Raw genomic sequence first — 18,308 nt, 5'->3', positions numbered from 1 at the left:
TCTGTCTTCTTTAATGGACGAATGAGCTGAAGCTGACTTTACAAGACAGATAATAAATTACTATGTTTAGATAAATGAGTGACAGATGTTTGTCCAGGAACTTCATGAAAAGAACAAGAGAGTTGACATATCAAAAAAAATGTTTTTAGGGAAAATGGGGTTTTGGAATACTGAAGATGGTGAACTAGCATACTGTGAGCAATTGCACAAGTTATTAAGAAGATGTGAAATCTTAGCCAAGTATAAAAATCTGATTATCTGGATCATCCGTGCTTCAAGGATTCCTTTTCAAAACATGAAGACCACAAAGTGAAGAGCTACTACATGTCCACATGAATCCTGGAGTAGTCAGTTCCAGACAGGAAGAGATACAAGAACATACATACTGACACGTTTTCTAAGCAGAAACATTATTTTTGTTACAACTTTTAGAACCTGTAAGCAGAAGCATTCTTTATGATATCCCACATATAAACATTGATAAATCCAGTTAGAAATGTATGATAAATTCAGCTAGAAATGTATCCACAACAATACACTATTATTGCAACAAAAATTAGCTTGCACCAAGTTCACTCAGGCACCCACAGATATCACAATTTCATGACAGCTGTGGCATAAGCTAAGCTAAACAGTCATGCAGAATGTATACAAGGGGCTAAGCAAAGCTATTAGTCGTGTCACACACGACTGGTGGTTTAAATTTGAATATCTGCCAGGGCAACTCGTTGAACATACAACTGTGAAGATAGGCAATCATGCTCTATTGATTTGACTTGGTACAGTTGTGTTGCACAGCAACTGATATTTGATTATGAACGTTTCCCCGTTTTCACAAAACTAGATCTGGAATATCGTTTTCTCATGGGGAAATGGACATGGTTTCTGAGTACATGAAAACCTACTCGTGAGCCCTAACACAAAGAGGGCTCATGCTTAGTTCATGTCAACAACTGCAATTTGCAGTCAGACTAATTGAGCTACTCATCAAGAGCACCCAATTCCTTCATATCTTCCAAGAATGCCATGTAGGAATCATCAATGCTTTGTGGCTTGGATACTGAGGACGAAGGCCGGGGCTCAGATCTAATTGGAGCCACTGACGGTTTCAGGGCAGAAGATGATGTTGTTGCTGACTGTTGCACCTTTGGTTTTGGTTTGGGGAGAGCCGATTCTCTCTTAACTCGAACTGATGCAGGAACCTGTAAACAACCAATGGTTTTTCAGTACAATGGTGCATCTAAAACTATGTAAATGGAACACAAAATATATGAATCAATTAGCTATAGCAATCTTAGACCAACTCAGCTGTTTAAAAGTTCGTGGCCAATTTGTTTATTTATGATGACATAAAGGGAAAGCAAATTTATGTAAGTGTTAAGAGAAAGCTTAATAGTGGGCTAGCCAACTATAAGCTCATGTGGAGGAAGGGGAACAAGAAAAATAGAAAGTGTGAGCTCTCATGCAAGAGCTAGACTTATACATGCTCCAAGGTAAATGCATTAATAACATAAGTGAGAGAAAAAGTGAGAAGAAGAAAAAAATAGAGAACCTTATAGCTAATCTATAATACTACATGTTAGCTCTAATACTACTTTTAGATTGGCTTGTAGCTAGTAGTTAGCTCTACTATTAAACTTGCTCTAGAAGGATAGATAACCATATTGAAATCAGTGGCAAGCATATAGTTTTGTGAGTTCTAGATTGTGGATCTGGATACTGTAAACTACAAGCAAGTCTACAATGAGAACCACATCCAATACATGAGGGAACTCTCTACACAAAGAGATGGTGCAGAAATGTGGCATGCCAGCCCTGAGAGAACTGTCTAAAAGATCTCATCAGCTCATTATATGGACAACAGGTGTTTGATAATTAAAAAAAAACTGTATTTAGAACTAATCCTTCAGTGGTCAAAGTAAGAAATATATATAAAAGATGTAGAGAAGCCTTTTATAGTTACTATCATAAGGATCAAACAGTGTCAAACACTTCCGATACTTTTCTAAATGTGCTTAATATTTTTTTAGAGAATAATCAAGCTTGATGTTAGTAAAGTTATCAACCAGAGTAAAGAGCACATACCATAGCTGTGAGCTCAGGAGTATGTTGTGCTAATGGTCTCTTTACAACTGTTGGGGCAGCTGACTTGACATATGATGGCTGCTGAGGTACATTTGGCCTTGGACCAAAGGCAGCAAAATCACCTGTTTGAATTGGGGGTCCTGGATAAAATGGAGGCGGAAGCATTGGTGGTGGACCAGGAGGTACACCAAAGGGTGCCATTTGCATCTGTGCTGGAGGTAATCCCGGAGGGGGTGGTGGAAGGGGCCTGGCATTAACTCCAGGAGCCATAAATGGTGGCCTTGTATCTGGTGGTGGTGGAGGTGGAGGAAATCTGGGAACTCCTGGAGCTAGCATATCCGGTTGCATTGAAGGCATTGTTGGTGGTCTTGGAGGTAAAGGTGGCAGATGTGATGGCTGTGGTGGAGGCGGCGGTAAGATCCTTGTGACTTTATCATCTTCTTTCAAACCAGGAACCTCATTGGCATTCTGCATTTCACTTGAGTTTCGTATCAAACCAGGAGGTGGTGGAGGTAGTGCACCTTTTGCCTGCAACACAAGATGACAAGGTTCATTCAGACAAATCACAACAGGAAACAACATACAAACATGAAAACCAAGAACTACTCTAAAGTATACATGAACAATAGAAGATTCAAAATTTTCTGGACAACAGAAAGAAACTCAAAGTGCACCTGCGCAGAATCTGTCAAGCTTGCACCCTCTCCAATGGTTTGCTTATTAGCAAATTCGTTTGTACCAGCTAGGGGTGATGGCTGCAAAGGCCGTGGAGGCGGAGGTGGCGGCAATAATGTTTGACCCGGCACAATTTCTCTGGGAGGTGGGCCAGGAGGAGGTGGAGGTGGGGGTGGCAGAGGTAAGCCGGGTGCTCCTGCTATGTTAGCAGGCTTAGGTGGAGGCGGGGGTGGGGGTGGGAGAGGGGGTAAAGATGCAGCAGATGGGTCGACAGGTTCTGAAGAGGCAGGCAATGGTGGGGGCGGTGGAGGGGGTGGCAGGGTTGAAGGACCTGCTTCTTCAGTTCCTGGCATAGAAGATGAAGCACCAGCGCTTGATGAAGGCAGTGGGATCCTTGGCCCTGCATATCAACCAAGAAAAAAAAACTGAGAATTGCTAGAACATCCTACAAGTAGATTTTTTTAAAGGAAAAAATGATGATTTAAGAAACTACTAGGCACAGAAACCAGGGATATTAACCTATGGAAGATTTGTACATTGGAGGTTTGCCAGGTGGTGGTGCTCCAGATGGATTCAGGGTTGGGTGATAGTAAACAGAATCCTGCAATGCAAAGCTGGTTAGATTTGTAGTCAATATGCAACAACACATACAATGCTTTGTGAAAAATCATCAATACCATACCTCCGGCTTAGGATTTTTAGCTCTATCATCCTCCTCTGCTGCCGGCCGCCTCTTTGGTGGTCCAAGATGGCTGGAGGCACAAGAAATACATGTTGAATTACAAGAATAGTTACGTAAACTTAATAAAGTGAATGCATAAAAAAAGGATAAAGCTCACCTGAACATAATTGGTTGCTCACCCTTTTCTTTCATTTTCTCTTCATATTCCTGGCACAGATAACTTGAAATTAATGGGCTACCATGTGTGGAGGAAAGAAAAATAAGCTAATGATAGTACAATCCATGAGATTCTTTGGCCATTATAAGTTCAAATCAAATGCCACCCAAATAGACTTGCAGGTGCAGAAGCAATGGGTACACATTGAAACCAACAATTAAACAAAACCATTTTGCACAATAACATGTCAGAAATGTGCATGATTCATAGGAACCTTAAGTTGGATTGTAATAGAGTTGATACAAATAATTGAACAAGTCGTATCTCTGCCAATGCTGTGGTATCCTATTTTTTGTGAACCAAGACAATTGTCATAGTACAAAAATGTCACGGAAGGGGTCGACAAATCATTATCCAATGGCACATAGAGTAAGAGACCAGTATCAAAATATCCCCAAGTAAATGGAAAATTAGGAAGTGGACAGTTTAAAAGCTGCATGTTGTATAGTAAATACAAATGGCATGATAACTGTTGGCAAAAACAGTCTGGGCTATCACAAAAAAAAAGAAGGGTTCAATACATATCAGAAAGAAAAAATACCTTTCTTTTCTTGACAATAAGATTATACGTATCCTCAAGCTGCCTTTTCTTATGTTTCCTAGCCTTATCGAGAGCACCATCAGCCTCTGTTTCAACCAAAAAGTAATTTTATTATTCAGGAAAACCAAATTAGCTAAAAGTTAACAAAAAAATGCTACACATCCACTGTTGCACAGAGTTCCTCCAAGCAAGCAAATAAATAAAAAACAGGCAAAAATGCTGCGGTAACACATATAGTGCGACTAAGAGGCAAAATTAGTTGTATTCCAGTGCATTGCAAGGGGAATTTGATCCCCCCCCCCAGTATGTACTAGGCAAAGAATCGGATCTGTAAAGGGTACAAGGGCCCACATGATGGTGCTGACGGCTGACTCGCTGAATGATAGGGATCAGGCCTCCTAAAAACAAAATCCACTAAAACTAGATTGTGAGTGAAATGCCATCCAGTAAATAGAACAGATGAAAACTGGAAGATAGATATCACATAATCAAGAAAAATTCCACCCACATATATATTGGGTAAAACACCGCTTATATTTATATATATTGTGAGTGATGCATTAAGATGCCTTAGACATGGAACAGGTTTGACAGAGCATCCTAGAAACACCAGTGGAGCTAATAATAAGAATAGATACCACATTTACCTTGATAAAAGCACAGATGAAAGTTAAAGAAAAAGCATACAGACCATGAATTACAATCATGTCTAAATTAATATTGCCTAAACAGGTATGATTAATATAACTACAGAGTAAATGAAACACACCAATGTGCAACCAAAACAGAAACAATATGATTATTTGAGCTTTGAAAAGAAGTCTGTAGAACAAGAAAGAATAACTTTTTTTTTCTAGAAAGACTAGTTTCAATAATTTTGTCTAGATACAGATATGCACTAATACAAGTTATTGCGCAATATACTTACTCATCTTTTCCAGTTTCTCAATCTGCTCCAGTATAGCCTCTGGATCCTTTTTCAAAATCCCAACCTCTCGTACTTTCTTCCTTTCTTTTTTATTCTGGCAAGTAAAAAAGGTGATGGGAATTTAGAATGTGAGGACAGAACAAACTAATTGGTATCTACCATATTTATATCAGCAACCATAAAAGAAATAGAACTTAACAAGAGTACAAGATTAAAGAAAATCTGTAATAGGCTAGATTGGTTTGCTACACTTACCAAAATTTGGTAATACCAAAATTTTGGCAAGGTAGCAAAAACCAAACACTCCAACAAAACCTTCTTCCACAAAAATGTTGGCAATGCCCATGTGCCTCATAATAGCCCAATTTTAGCACCAAATCAAACCTCTTAGCCATTCTACACTACCGAAATGTGGCAAGATTTTGGCAAGGTACAGAACCAAACCAACCCTAATATACAAGCAGTCATACAGATAGTGGGTACACGTGCAACAATCATGGTTGTCAAGTCGTAAAGTCAAGTCGAGGTACCCCTGGACCGACTTGTCGACTAGTCGACAACTTGTCCAGTTGTCCACGACTTGGTCATGCAAAAACAGGGGATGCAATACATAGTATAAACTATGGACTATGGAGTAGCAAAGCAAGACAATAAGTCAACAAGAAATAAAACAAAAGTACTAAACACAATAAGCCAATTAGCATGGTGAATTAGTGATTTGCTACGACTAATTTACAACCAACTTTACGACTAATCTACGACTAACCGACTTCACGACTAATACTATTTTGTCGAGTTGTGGCTCTCTAGTCGACTAGCTTGACCGATTTTACGACTAATCGCGACTAGTCGGGTGACTTGATAACAGTGACAACAGTTGCCACATTTCTAGATAAAATGGCATGTTATAACATTATATCAATGTGCATATGAAGATACTCCTGGTCTCCTGCTCAGCAGCATAGAGCAATTGCAGTAAAGTAGCTGATCAATATAGTCACTAGGTTGCTCAAGTACAGGGGAAAAAATATCATGGGCACTCCACAAAATTTTCCAGCTAACCAGGAGAATCAGCAAAATTATGAGGCAATATAATTGGTATTTGCAGTTGTAAATGCAAGAGGGGAAAAGTTCAATTGGTAATTTGGTTCCATTGGTAATTTGGTACTATTTGCAGTTGTAAATGAAAGAGGGAAAAGTTCCATAAACCAAAAATCCGTTTTCATCCCAATTACACCTGAACACCTAATATTACTCAAACCCGCTACATATAGGGCTAGGTGAAAAGAAAATCACGAATCCAACAATCTACAATGCAGGCTGCCAAGCGAATCAATTTACTTGCAGTACGCACCATTTACACCACCATGGATATTCAAGTAATTGCTTAGATTATCAGTTGCATTGAAACTCTTAAACCGCAATATCTTAGTGATGCCCATGGAAATATGCTTAATTGCTTATTGCATGAAAAAAAAATCCCACATTGGAACTGAATCAAAACCACCATATTTCGCGTAGAACCGATCGTACGAATTAATTTACGATGTTTTCCTACCTCAGATATAGCCCAAATCGACGAAAGAACAGTAAACCTGACGAATCAAATCACCAGGCGCATAGCAGTCAACGAAGCATGAGGAACATCACAACGCGCCTCTGCCCAAGGCCAAATTCCACTACCCCCCCCACACGGACCCGGACCCGCGCGCGCGGGGTGATAGCATGATACGAACCCTAGGGTTTGAGAGGAGGAACTCACCCGCTTGAGCTCCTTCTTCCGCTGCTCCTTGCGGAAGGCGTCGGTGGGGTTCATGACCTTCCCTCCCTTGGTCGTCTTCATCCTGCCCCCCTTCCCTCCTCCCCTTCTCCCCCACCGGCGACGTACGGCGGCGAGCGGCGAGCGGCGGCGGCGGCGGATTTAGCCGCGGGGGGAGAGAGAGGAGATGGGGTTCGGGTCGGAGTCGGACCGGAGTGGTGTGGTCTGGTCCCCTTGGCGAGTCGCGAGTGGAAGCGGGTGGGTCACAGAGACGAGTGGGTCGGTTTGGTTACCGCCGTGCAGCCGGCCCAGGCACGATACGGCCCGTTTACGCGAGCAAGGCCCAGTCGGTCCACCTAATTCCTCCCAATTTTTCTAGGAAAAAGTACACCGAAGGTCCCTCAACTTGTCATCAAATTACAAAATCGTTCTCCATCCACAAAACCAGATATAGGACATCCATCAACTTACAAAACTGTTCATTTTAGGTCTTTTGGTGGTTTTGACCCCGGTTTTATCCGACGTGGTGGCTGAGTCAGCGTGGGATCTATGTGGGGCCCACCTGTCAGACTGTTCACATCATCACCTCTTTCTTTCCACTGTTTTCTCACCTCCACCTCTCTCTCACACTCTTCATCTCATTCGGGCAGGGCGGCGGCAGGTGGGGAGGAGGCGGGGTGAGGCAGGAGAGGAGGTGCTACATCCGGCGGCGGAGACGCGGGATAAGGGGAGGACGGCGGCAACGGGAGCCTGGGAAGGCCCAGCTGCCCGTCTGCCCTGACACCACGGTGGCGCGCCATCGTGGTTGCAGGAGAGGCGTCGACGACGAGGAACGACGCGGCGTGACACAGGGCTGGAAGCGAGCACGGTGGTGGGAGGAGGAGGGCGGCGGCCGTCGAGCTACCAGGACGACGGCCATCGCGCCACAGTGGGATCCGGCGGGGACGAGAGGGACACCGACGCTGACGCCGACGAGGACGAGAGGATCCCGTCAGGAGGAGCGGACTTGAGCGAATGGTATACAGTGCATGAGCAGTGGAGGTGGCGGCGGAGCAGGGGAAGATGCGGGCAAGCGTGGCGGCGTTTACCCTACGGGGCGGGAGAGGTTGAGCTTGGACTCGCCTCTACTGCGCTTCTTGCGGCGGCGGTTTCTGGCGTCAACGACATCATCGTCTGAGTCTGAATCATAAACAGTGTTATAGAGAAATAGATGTTATCTAGATTCTGTCATCAAATACTCCAGCTTTATGTGATTTTGTATGGATATCTAAGATCAATTAAGTTTAGATGGAGAGTTTGCTCGTTCTGTGATAGGGCAATTTCATGACATTTCAATATCGTCCATGGCAGCTTCGCCCATTGATGTGGGCAGGAGAGGTTCCCTGCCCTCTCAGCCACTCTAGAGCGTTGTAAATGCTCTGACTTGAAGAAGCTTTTCAGAAGAAAAGGGAGTTGATCTGAAGAGGACTGAACGAGTCGAAGTGGTAGAGCTGCTTTCTTCTGAACAATTTTGTTCTTGTTCTCTTTTTGGGTGAAGCCAACCCAAGATAAGCTAGCTGCCGCCTACACAAGCCAACGCTACCATGGGCAACCGGATAGCCTGATGAACAGATAATAGAGACAAAGGGCATGTTTAGATCCCACAAATTTTTTTACCATATCACATCGAATGTTTGGATACATGCATAGAATATTAATTATAGATAAAAAACAAAAACTAATTACACAAATTACATGTAAATTGCGAGACGAATCTTTTAATCCTAATTGCTCCATGATCTGTCAATATGGCGCTACAGTAAACATTTGCTAATGGTGGATTAATTAGGCTTAATAAATTCATCTCGCAGTTTACAGACGGAATCTGTAATTTGTTTTGTTATTAGTCTATCTATGTTTAATACTTCAAATGTGTGTCCGTATATCCAATGTGAGATATGTCAGAACTTTTCATCCTAGATCTAACCACAGCCAAACATGCTGCAAAGTTCAGTTCGATCGACTGGCTGAGCTGTGATGGATGCACACAAGAGCAGAGATTCCTTGCAGCATTTCACAGACTTGATGATCTGAAATTTCAGGCATAAATATTGTCCTTTATTTACTGGATGCCATTAACTTTTCAACGAATCCTTGAAGATGCTAATGGCAATGTGGCATAGCAAGGCTTAGGTAAAATCATTGTCACAACTCACAACTCAAGCAAATTTAAGAGAATTTTAACATACTTTTTTTTTGAATAATTGAGGTATGTGATTTAATTCGTTGGAAGGGAATCATGCTACAACTGCATCTGCAAACAAATGAAAGCTTATATGGATTAAATTTATCTAATCTTAGATGTGGCAAAACCGTGACGAAGTATGGCCGTACCAAATGGTCTGGGATCTTTACACCTCTACATATCCTATCCAAGACATATTTTAAAAATAGAAAATGGCTTGTTTGAACCTGAAAAAAAGGTAGTACCAGTTTAAACAAACTGGAATAAATCCCAGAATCTTTGTTCTAAAGAACAAAAAAACAGCCACCATGCTACCATGAATCTTGCTCTAAACAACAAAAAATAGCTGCCCAGTACAAAATCTTTGTGAGGGCTGTTTCTCAATCCCATGGAACAATGGGGATATGATCAAGGACAATAATCCTCTGTCTCCAACAACATGCCAGTGACTCATGATTATCAGTACACACAAGAATCAAAATTATCTTGTCAGAACAAAAAAAATCTTAAGTACAGACTAGTACAGAAGAAAAGCCTCTCTTCTTCATCACACTGACAGCTGGGACCACCACTGGGCCCACATCCTGACAGCTCCGAGTACTACAAGTTCACACAGGGTCAGTCACACAGTTAACGCACTTGGCAGCAAGGTCAGGCGAGGCGAGCTTGCAATGCCGGCGGCGAGGAGGATGAGGCGCGCGGCGGCGGCGGCGGGGGTGGTGGAGAGGTTCGCCGGGATGGGGTCGGCGCTCGCCGGCGTGATGTTCGTGTGGAGCATGCTGAGCCCGCTCCTGCCGCGGCAGCTGTTCGAGCACTTCGTCGGCCGCTTCCTCCGGCGGCACGCGCGGCGGCTCGCCGGGCTCGTGGACCCCTACCTCACCGTCACCATCAGCGAGCACTGCGGCGAGAGGATGAAGCTCGGGGACGTCTACGAGCAGGCCAAGGCGTACCTCAGCCACCGGTGCGCGCGCCGGGCGCGGTCGCTGCGCGCGGAGCGCGCCGCCCGCGACGGCGGCGGCGACAGGTTCCTGCTCACCATGGGCGACGGCGAGGAGGTCTACGACGTGTTCCAGGGCGCCACCGTGTGGTGGAACTCCGTCTCCTCCGGCGGCGGGCGGCGCTACGAGTCTCCCTGGTTCGGCGGCGGCGGCGTCGTCTACGACGACGACCGCCGCGCGTACCGGCTCCTGTTCCACCGGCGCCACCGCGACCTCGTCGTCGACTCCTACCTCCCGCACGTCTGCCGCGAGGGCCGTGCCATCATGCTCCGCAACCGCCGCCGCAAGCTGTTCACCAACGCCGGCGGCGACCGGTACAGGAAGTCGGCGTGGAGCTACGTGGCGTTCGAGCACCCGTCGACGTTCGACACGCTCGCCATGGACCCGGCCAAGAAGAAGGACATCATGGACGACCTCGACGCGTTCCGGGACGGGAAGGACTACTACGCCCGCATCGGCAAGGCGTGGAAGCGCGGCTACCTCCTGCACGGCCCGCCCGGCACCGGCAAGTCCACCATGATCGCCGCCATGGCCAACTACCTCGACTACGACATCTACGACGTCGAGCTCACGTCCGTCGCCACCAACACCGACCTCCGGCGCCTCTTCATCGAGACCAAGGGCAAGTCCATCATCGTCATCGAGGACATCGACTGCTCCGTCGACCTCACCGGCAAGCGCAAGAAGAGGTCTCCTCACGCCGCCGCCGCCGCCGCCGAGCCCGTCGACGCCGCCAAGGACGAGAGCGCGAGCAAGGTGACGCTCTCCGGCCTCCTCAACGTCATCGACGGGCTCTGGTCGGCGTGCGGCGGCGAGCGCATCGTCGTGTTCACCACCAACCATGTCGGCAAGCTGGACCCGGCGCTGATCCGGCGAGGCCGCATGGACAAGCACATCGAGATGTCATACTGCTGCTTCGAGACGTTCAAGATCCTGGCCAAGAACTACCTCGCCATCGACGCCCACCACCTGTTCGACGACGTGCGTTCGCTCCTCCAGGACGCCAGGATCAAGATCACCCCGGCCGACGTCGCCGAGCACCTGATGCGCAAGTGCGCCACAGCCGCCGCCGACGAGGCTGCCGCCTGCCTCGCCAGCTTGGTGAAGGCGCTGGAGAAGAAGGCCAAGGGGAAGGAGACAGTGGAGGAGGAGGAGACAGTGGTGGATGAGTAGCTTAGCTTAACTGCAGAATTATCAGGTTAATTAATAACAAATTTATCTCTATCATCTGCATCAAGAAAGTAGAATTGTGTTCAGCTCTGCTGTTAGTTTGCTACCAACGTAGGAGATGATTAGTTGTTAATCTTGTTATGATTACAATGCATCACAAGATTAACAATGAACTGATGTTGTTGTCAACTCAATTCGAATGGATTGGAATATTGGATGATCACAACCTCACAGGTTGTGTTTGAGGCTGAAAATTTGACTGCTTGATGCACCCAGCTTTCAAGGAAAGTACGGTTTCAAGCAGAGTTTGAAAAGCAAAAGCTGCTGCTTTCTTGTCAGGCTGATGCAACACAAAACGAATCTAGGAGTACCATACTGCGGATAAGGATTGGGATTTGGGAATGTCCTTGGTACATTTATAGCAATGAAATGGCATTGAGTAATTCTTGACATGAAGAGAACCATGGCCACTTCCTTTTTTTTAAAAAAATAAAAATATACTAGACAATCACAAGGAACTTAGGCCCCGTTTGTTATTCAACTACAAACATTAACTTCTTTATTTTCCGTTAACACATTTTTAAAATGTTAATTGATGAGTTTTTTTAAAAAGAAAATCTATATAGAAGTTGTTTTTTAAATCAAATAAATCTATTTTTCAAGTTTATAATAGCTAGCGCTATGTTAACATGTGCTAATGAGTGTTCTCGTTTCACGTGCACTGAAAATCTTTCAGCCCCATCGGATGGCCTATTCAGCCAAAGAAAAAGCCAAAATTTAAATTTTCAAACTTAATTTTGACATTGATTTTAAGATATTTTCAACGTAATTTCTTTTTCAGCATTAGCTTTTTAAGTCACCGAGAACACATATATAAAAGATTTACCTACAAATTTATTTTTATTCTCTAATAAGCCGTTTTGGCTTATTACGAAAAAAGCCAAACGATGATGCCCTTTCTCAAAACACTGGTAACGGACATACCCTAGTGTCGAATAATTAAGAAAAATATGTGAGATTATTAAGAATCAAACATGAGATCTCGGGGACTTGGGTTAAAACCACACACTCCTACCATTACACTAGCAAATGCATCTCCTCGTAATACTTTTGGTGTTGGTAGGCAATAATTGATCATTGCCAAAAAAATTTTGGCAAAAACCGGCTAGACCTTTATTTGGTTCTATACTAAAGTTGCATTTTGGCATTGAACTATGCCAAATAATTAGACAATGGTAATATTTTAGCTAAAACCAAGTAGATGACTATTTTTTGTCATCAGCATTTTTTTTGCCTTGGTTTAGTTTGGTTATGAAATAAACATAGTGTTTTTTCTTGCCAATTTATAGTACCTCTTAGTAACTTCATGACTATCGCAAATTATCACTCGAAATTTTTGGTACTTCTCACATCTCTTATCGCTAATTAGTCCATGATTAGCCATAAGTGCTACAGTAATCTACATGTGCTAATGACGGATTAATTAGGCTCAAAAGCTTCGTCTCGCAGTTTTCAGGCGAGTTATGAAATTAGTTTTTTCATTCGTGTCCGAAAACCCCTTCCGACATCCGGTCAAACGTCCGATGTGACACCCAAAAATTTTCTTTTCGCGAACTAAACAGGCCCTGAGCCTTTGCATTGCATCTGGATTTGTGTCTTGGCACATCACCATGACAAGGGCTAGGGTCAAAGATCCATCCAGGCCCATCTTAAATTGGAGGAAGGGGTGACAATGTGCAAGCATGCATTGCATGTGATTGTTTGCAAGTTCCTTTTCTTTTCCTGTTTTTCTGCAGGAGATGCTGTCCTTTGAAGAGCAGTATGGTTGGGATCAAGTTCAGGCCTTCAATCTCCCTCTCAAATGTATGATGTCTGGACTATGACAATTCGGTTTCAACTGGAATCCAGGGGAAATAAAACCGCATGCTATAGGCCCTGTTTAGTTCCAAAGTTTTTTTTTTCAAACTTCCAACTTTCCATCACATCAAACCTTTCATACACACACAACTTTTCTATCACATCATACCAATTTCAACCAAACTTTCAAACTTCGGTGTGAAATAAACACGGCCAAACGTAAAGTATTTGAAACTTGTCCAATCAAGCCATAACCTGAAACAGAAGGGGGCAGCTTGGAACTTAGGAGTTTCACGAGAAATAGTTCAATCGTCGCATAATCTAGGAAAATTTACATTGTTTCAAATAAGGAAGAAACCACCGCTGAATCATACACATCTGAATAGAAGCACTCCTATACAAAATTTGTTCAAGGCTTGTTTGGTTCAATACACTACCAAAATGTTGGTAGTGCCAAAACCTAGACAAACTTTGGCACTACAAATTCTTTGGCAGGGTAAAGTAGCATTTGGTTTTATGCCAATAAGAAATCGAAACCTTGATTATAATCTAGAAAGTACCAAGTTAGACATTGGCAATGCCAATAATTTGACTTCAAACCAAAACCAACTGACATGTCTACTATTTAAGCTACCAAAATATTGGTAGGGTATATTTTGACTTCAATCCAAAAGGCCCTCAGTTTCTTCAATACCTTCAGCTTAGATGCTGACACCAGTCAATTGGACATCTTGACAAGAATCTTTTCACCAATCTCATGTCAATTCTGGAAAACCTAACTGAAAATTTGAAGTCTATGATGCAGATTTCCTTTTTATCATTGAATTCTTCACTTTCCAATTTCTTGTTAGTTCTCCGTTTGTTTCGGTTTTCAGGATTTTTTACATTTCTGGCAACGTATTTGTCAATCTGCCGATATGCTTTTACAACTACCGGCCAAATTACCTTTTACAACTTCACATCCTTGTTGCTCTGTCATGCATGATAAAGACATAAAGTAGACTGGAAATTAATTTCTTCGTTAAGGACTTAAGTGTTGTACGCTGAAGAAGAACCTGTAGATAAAGTTGCGTTTCACCGGTATTAGATGTCCTTACAATGGGCAGTTGATAGCTGTCGGTAGAAAAATGGAATGTATCACATCATTGTAAAAGTATCGTACAAAGAATTACAGGATACGGTGGGTAGAAATTTGATGTTTTTGCCCAATTGTATTTTGTTTTTCATGCTCCGAATTTCGATATCTTGTTCTTCCATTTGAATTTTGCCTTTTCCACTTTAAGTTCTGATATTTCTCCTTCCCACTTGAAATTTATTTTTGCACAAGGAAATTGGTCCTCACCTAAACGGCCTAAATGGCAAAAATAACTTTGAAATAATAAAATATTTTCCCTTATAAAAAATACAAAATCTTCATAATTTATATCAAATTTGGCCAGTGTTCTCTTTCATATCTGACACGGACTTTGAATACAACATGTACATAACATGCAAAATTTTATGATCCTTACGAAAGTACCTTGAGATACCTAAATTTTACATTAATTATTTTTTACCAAAATTTACGTACTTATCAAGGATGGTAAAATTATCCAAATAGCATCAGTAAAAGGACAGAAAATTCACAACAATTTCATTATTTCAAGATTGCTTTCTGTGATATTTATATATCCTTACATGAGTGCACAACAAGCACAAAGACATGGTAAATCTCATCAGATTCAGCACACAAATGCTCACTGTCCTTGTAGCAAACAGTGATATAATTCAGATCAGTGACAAGTGGGACAATTTCAAAATCGAAAACTCACAAATGAAATTTTGCAATGTCAAAAGTACACACTCAAGTAAACTATTGCCAAACTCCGAACTTTCTAAAAAAGAACAATTTTACGGTCCTTGGGAAGATACCATGAGGTATCGTAAAATTGCTCTTCTAAAAATGCTCGGAACCAGGTTCTACAATTGGTCATCTGCTTCTATAAACTTCCAGCACATGAAAAAAAAAGGATCAACGCAATCATCCCTACTAATTAGATTCATCTTAGTATCTTACATTTGAATTTACAGGAAATGAACCAAACACCAGCTACATTTAAATTTCATTTCGAAGTTCGAACAGCTACACATCAGTCAGTGCAACAGTATCAGTTTTCGCAGAGAATTGACCGTTGATTCTTTGTATCTTCTTGTGCATTTTGAGTTCTTAGCTTGAATCAATCGTCGTCGTAGTCGTCGTCGTCAGTGTAATCATCCGAATAATTGTCGTCGTCTTCCTCCGAGTCGTCGTCAGCCATTGCCTTGGCTTCCGCCTCCGCCTCCGCCCTCGCCTTCGCTTCGGCCACCGCCTTGGCGTTCTCCATTGCTCTCTTGTTGAGCTCGTCGACCAAGAACTCGAGGGAGGAGGTCACATCGGAGTCGGAGGAGCGCTTGGCCGCCATGAGGCACTCGGCGACGTCGGCCGGCGTGATGTCCTCCTTGTCCAGTATGTCGTCCACGGCGTCGAACAGGTGGTGGGCGTCGACGTCGAGGTAGTTCTTGGCCAGCGTCCTGAACGCGGCGGCGCGGCAGTAGGACATCTCGATGTGCATGTCCATGCGGCCGCGGCGGATGAGCGCCGGGTCCAGCTTCTCGACGTGGTTGGTGGTGAACACGACGACGCGCTCGCCGCCGCTCGCCGACCAGAGCCCGTCGATGAAGTTGAGCAGGCCGGAGAGGGTGACCATGCTGCCGCCGCCGCGGATCTCGCCGGGACGCCGCGTGGCGCGGTCTCCGGTGAGGTCGAGGGAGCAGTCGATGTCCTCGATGATGACGATGGACTTGCTCGTCGTCTCGATCAGCAGCTTGCGGAGGTCGTTGTTGTCGCTCACCATGGTGAGCTCGACGTCGTAGATGTCGTAGTCGAGGTAGTTGGCCATGGCGGCGATCATGGTGGACTTGCCGGTGCCGGGCGGGCCGTGCAGGAGGTACCCCCTCTTCCACGGCTTGCCGGCGCGGCGGTAGAACTCCCCGCTTCGCCGGAACGCGTCGAGGTCGTCCATGATCGCCGCCTTCTTGGCCGGCTCCATGGCCAGCGTCTCGAACGTGGTCGGGTGGTCGAAGTTGACGTAGCTCCACGCCTTGTGGTAGACGCTGCTGTAGCTGAGGCTCTTGTTGTTGGTGTAGAGGCGGCGGCGGCGGTTGTGGAAGAGGAGCTCGCGGCCGCGGCGGCGGACGTGGGGGAGGTACTCGTCGACGACGAGCCGCCGGTGGAGCTGGTGGAACGTGAGCCGCTGGCTGCGCCGCCGCGCGCCGCCGCCCTGCTGCTCCTCGTCCACCGACGACCACCACATGGTGGCGCCGCGGAACTCGTCGGCGACGTCCTGCCCGTCGCGCATGCTGACGACGAGGCCGCGGCCCTCCGCCGCGGCCTCGGCGCGGAGCTCGCGGGCCTCCGACGAGCACGCGGCGCTCAGGTACGCCTTCACCTCCTCGTACGCGTTGTCGCCGGCGCGGCGGCCGCCGAGCCTGGAGCGGTGGTGGTAGTACTGCTGGTGCGCGTCGGCGGCGCCGGGGTCGGGGATGTCGACGGTGACGTAGGGGTCGACGGCGGCGAGCAGGCGGCGCGCCCGGCGGCGGAGGACGAGGTTGAAGTAGGTCAGGAGCAGCCGCCGCGGCGCGTACGCGGCGAGCAGCGGCGCGACGAGGAACCACACCGGGCCGAGGTTGGACAGCAGCGCGCCCAGGCTGGCGAACGTCCAGCGCCGCCACCGCACGACCCTGCAGCCGCCGGCGGTGGCGGTGGCGGCGGCGGCGGTCTCCGCCGCCGTGGCAGCCATGGCGGGCGGCGGCTGCTGCGGTTTTTTCTTGGTCGAACACCTGCGTATGCCACGCAGCGCACGCGTTCCGGATTTATGGTGCGGATGAATTATTCATGGTCTCATGGATCAGCCGAGTTCATGGCGAACTTGAAGTTCTTGACCGTGTAGGATACGGATTTACGAAGTATTACTACGTATGATTTTCTATGGAAATTTACAGGATGCTAATATGCTATCCGACTCGGATAATCCGAGAGCTTACTTCATGTCTCTTATTATTGACAAAAACATGTGGGGAAAAAAGAAGAATTGATATTCCTTGTAAAAAAAGATAAATATTTGCTCATGTAAAAGTGAAATTTTGACATACTATTTAACAGGACTGAAGAATAAGGGATTATGCCAATTTTATCAAACATCAAAGTACTAGCGATATAAGACATTACCTTAGTTATACTTTTGACATATTTATCAGGACTTGAAGTGTAAAATGTGAAAGGTTGAGGGATTGAATGGCAGCTTAAGGGATGTTTGTTGTAATTATTTTTTCCCTAACATATTCGTTGTTAGTGTCTGTGTTGTACTGTGTAATTCTCGAAAAAAAATCCTTTATGTTTATGGATGGAGGTAGATGACCATATTTCCTTATAGAACTTCCATTGAAAGAAAAAGGGGTAAAAACCACCTTAAAAGGGTAAAAATCTATGCAACAATCGCCGAATCGCGCTTAAGGGAAACGGATAGAGATGCAAAATGAGGCACATAGAGAGCCAACCTTCGAAAGTAGAAAGTACTAATAGTTTTTTTTTTCACTTGAGAGGACGTACATCATGAATGATAAAAGTTATTCATTATTTTTAAAGAAAATTGAAAATATAAATCAATATATGATATACTATTAAAAACATGTAAATTAAACTTCGACTTATAGAGTAGAAATAAAAATAACAAATATCAACCTTGAATAGCAAGAACTTTTGCCAATTTACCTGCTCACTATCTGCAATATCATTCTTTTTTATCTCGTAGTAGACTTTATCACTGGCACACTCACAACTAGTAATCATTCGCAAAATTCATAAAATCTTGATCAGTGCTATTTTAGTCCTATAGTAATTAAGCATTTGTACGCATGAAAGAGTATCAATTCACGTATCTCTTGAATTAGTGCCATATTTTTCTTTCCCACGGGCAAAGGAGCCCAAATTTGGTGCCAATCTGCCTACATTACCAATTCTTATCTCCTCGGACAGCTTATCATTAATCCTAAGCAAATTTCATAAATCTTGATTGTTATTCTTTTACTTTGATTCTAATTAAGCATCTCTCATCTGTGCATATGCCTCGTTTTTATCATCTGTAATTCTACATT

General features: G+C 44.6%; 3 protein-coding genes across 3 annotated transcripts; 1 reads left to right on the top strand and 2 right to left on the bottom strand.

Annotated features, from left to right (window-relative positions):
- Window positions 1-477: 477 nt before the first annotated feature.
- LOC127779918 (protein EARLY FLOWERING 5) lies at window positions 478-7,128 on the bottom strand. The gene is made up of 9 exons (XM_052306849.1): window positions 6,891-7,128; window positions 5,129-5,222; window positions 4,201-4,286; window positions 3,600-3,649; window positions 3,443-3,512; window positions 3,280-3,361; window positions 2,760-3,160; window positions 2,086-2,613; window positions 478-1,202 (listed from the first exon to the last, which is right to left on the bottom strand). The coding sequence occupies exons 1-9, from the start codon at window positions 6,969-6,971 to the stop codon at window positions 981-983; spliced, it is 1,614 nt and encodes a 537-aa protein (XP_052162809.1). The 5' UTR covers window positions 6,972-7,128; the 3' UTR covers window positions 478-980.
- A 2,635-nt stretch (window positions 7,129-9,763) lies between these two features.
- Window positions 9,764-11,586, top strand: LOC127778526 (AAA-ATPase ASD, mitochondrial-like). Its single transcript, XM_052305145.1, has one exon. It carries the CDS (start codon window positions 9,783-9,785, stop codon window positions 11,280-11,282), a length of 1,500 nt encoding a protein of 499 aa, XP_052161105.1. The 5' UTR covers window positions 9,764-9,782; the 3' UTR covers window positions 11,283-11,586.
- A 3,721-nt stretch (window positions 11,587-15,307) lies between these two features.
- LOC127778525 (AAA-ATPase At3g28610-like) lies at window positions 15,308-16,954 on the bottom strand. Its single transcript, XM_052305143.1, has one exon. The coding sequence runs from the start codon at window positions 16,952-16,954 to the stop codon at window positions 15,353-15,355; it is 1,602 nt and encodes a 533-aa protein (XP_052161103.1). The 3' UTR covers window positions 15,308-15,352.
- Between the last annotated feature and the right edge of the window lie 1,354 nt (window positions 16,955-18,308).

Source organism: Oryza glaberrima, chromosome 7 (genome assembly GCF_000147395.1).
Source record: "Oryza glaberrima chromosome 7, OglaRS2, whole genome shotgun sequence".
Lineage (NCBI taxonomy): Eukaryota > Viridiplantae > Streptophyta > Magnoliopsida > Poales > Poaceae > Oryza > Oryza glaberrima.
The sequence above is the reverse complement of the archived record's forward strand: the minus strand, read 5'-3'. Positions and strand labels throughout refer to the sequence as shown.

What these genes read in the sequence shown, in the direction of transcription:
- LOC127779918 (XM_052306849.1), bottom strand. Translation starts at nt 6,971, where the DNA reads ATGAAGACGACCAAGGGAGGGAAGGTCATGAACCCCACCGACGCCTTC. An exon ending in GCTTGACAGATTCTGCGCAG is followed by an intron (nt 2,614 to 2,759) that starts GTGCACTTTGAG and finishes CTTGTGTTGCAG; the next exon opens with GCAAAAGGTGCACTACCTCC. An exon ending in CTCCTGAGCTCACAGCTATG is followed by an intron (nt 1,203 to 2,085) that starts GTATGTGCTCTT and finishes GGTTGTTTACAG; the next exon opens with GTTCCTGCATCAGTTCGAGT.
- LOC127778526 (XM_052305145.1), top strand. Translation starts at nt 9,783, where the DNA reads ATGCCGGCGGCGAGGAGGATGAGGCGCGCGGCGGCGGCGGCGGGGGTG.
- LOC127778525 (XM_052305143.1), bottom strand. Translation starts at nt 16,954, where the DNA reads ATGGCTGCCACGGCGGCGGAGACCGCCGCCGCCGCCACCGCCACCGCC.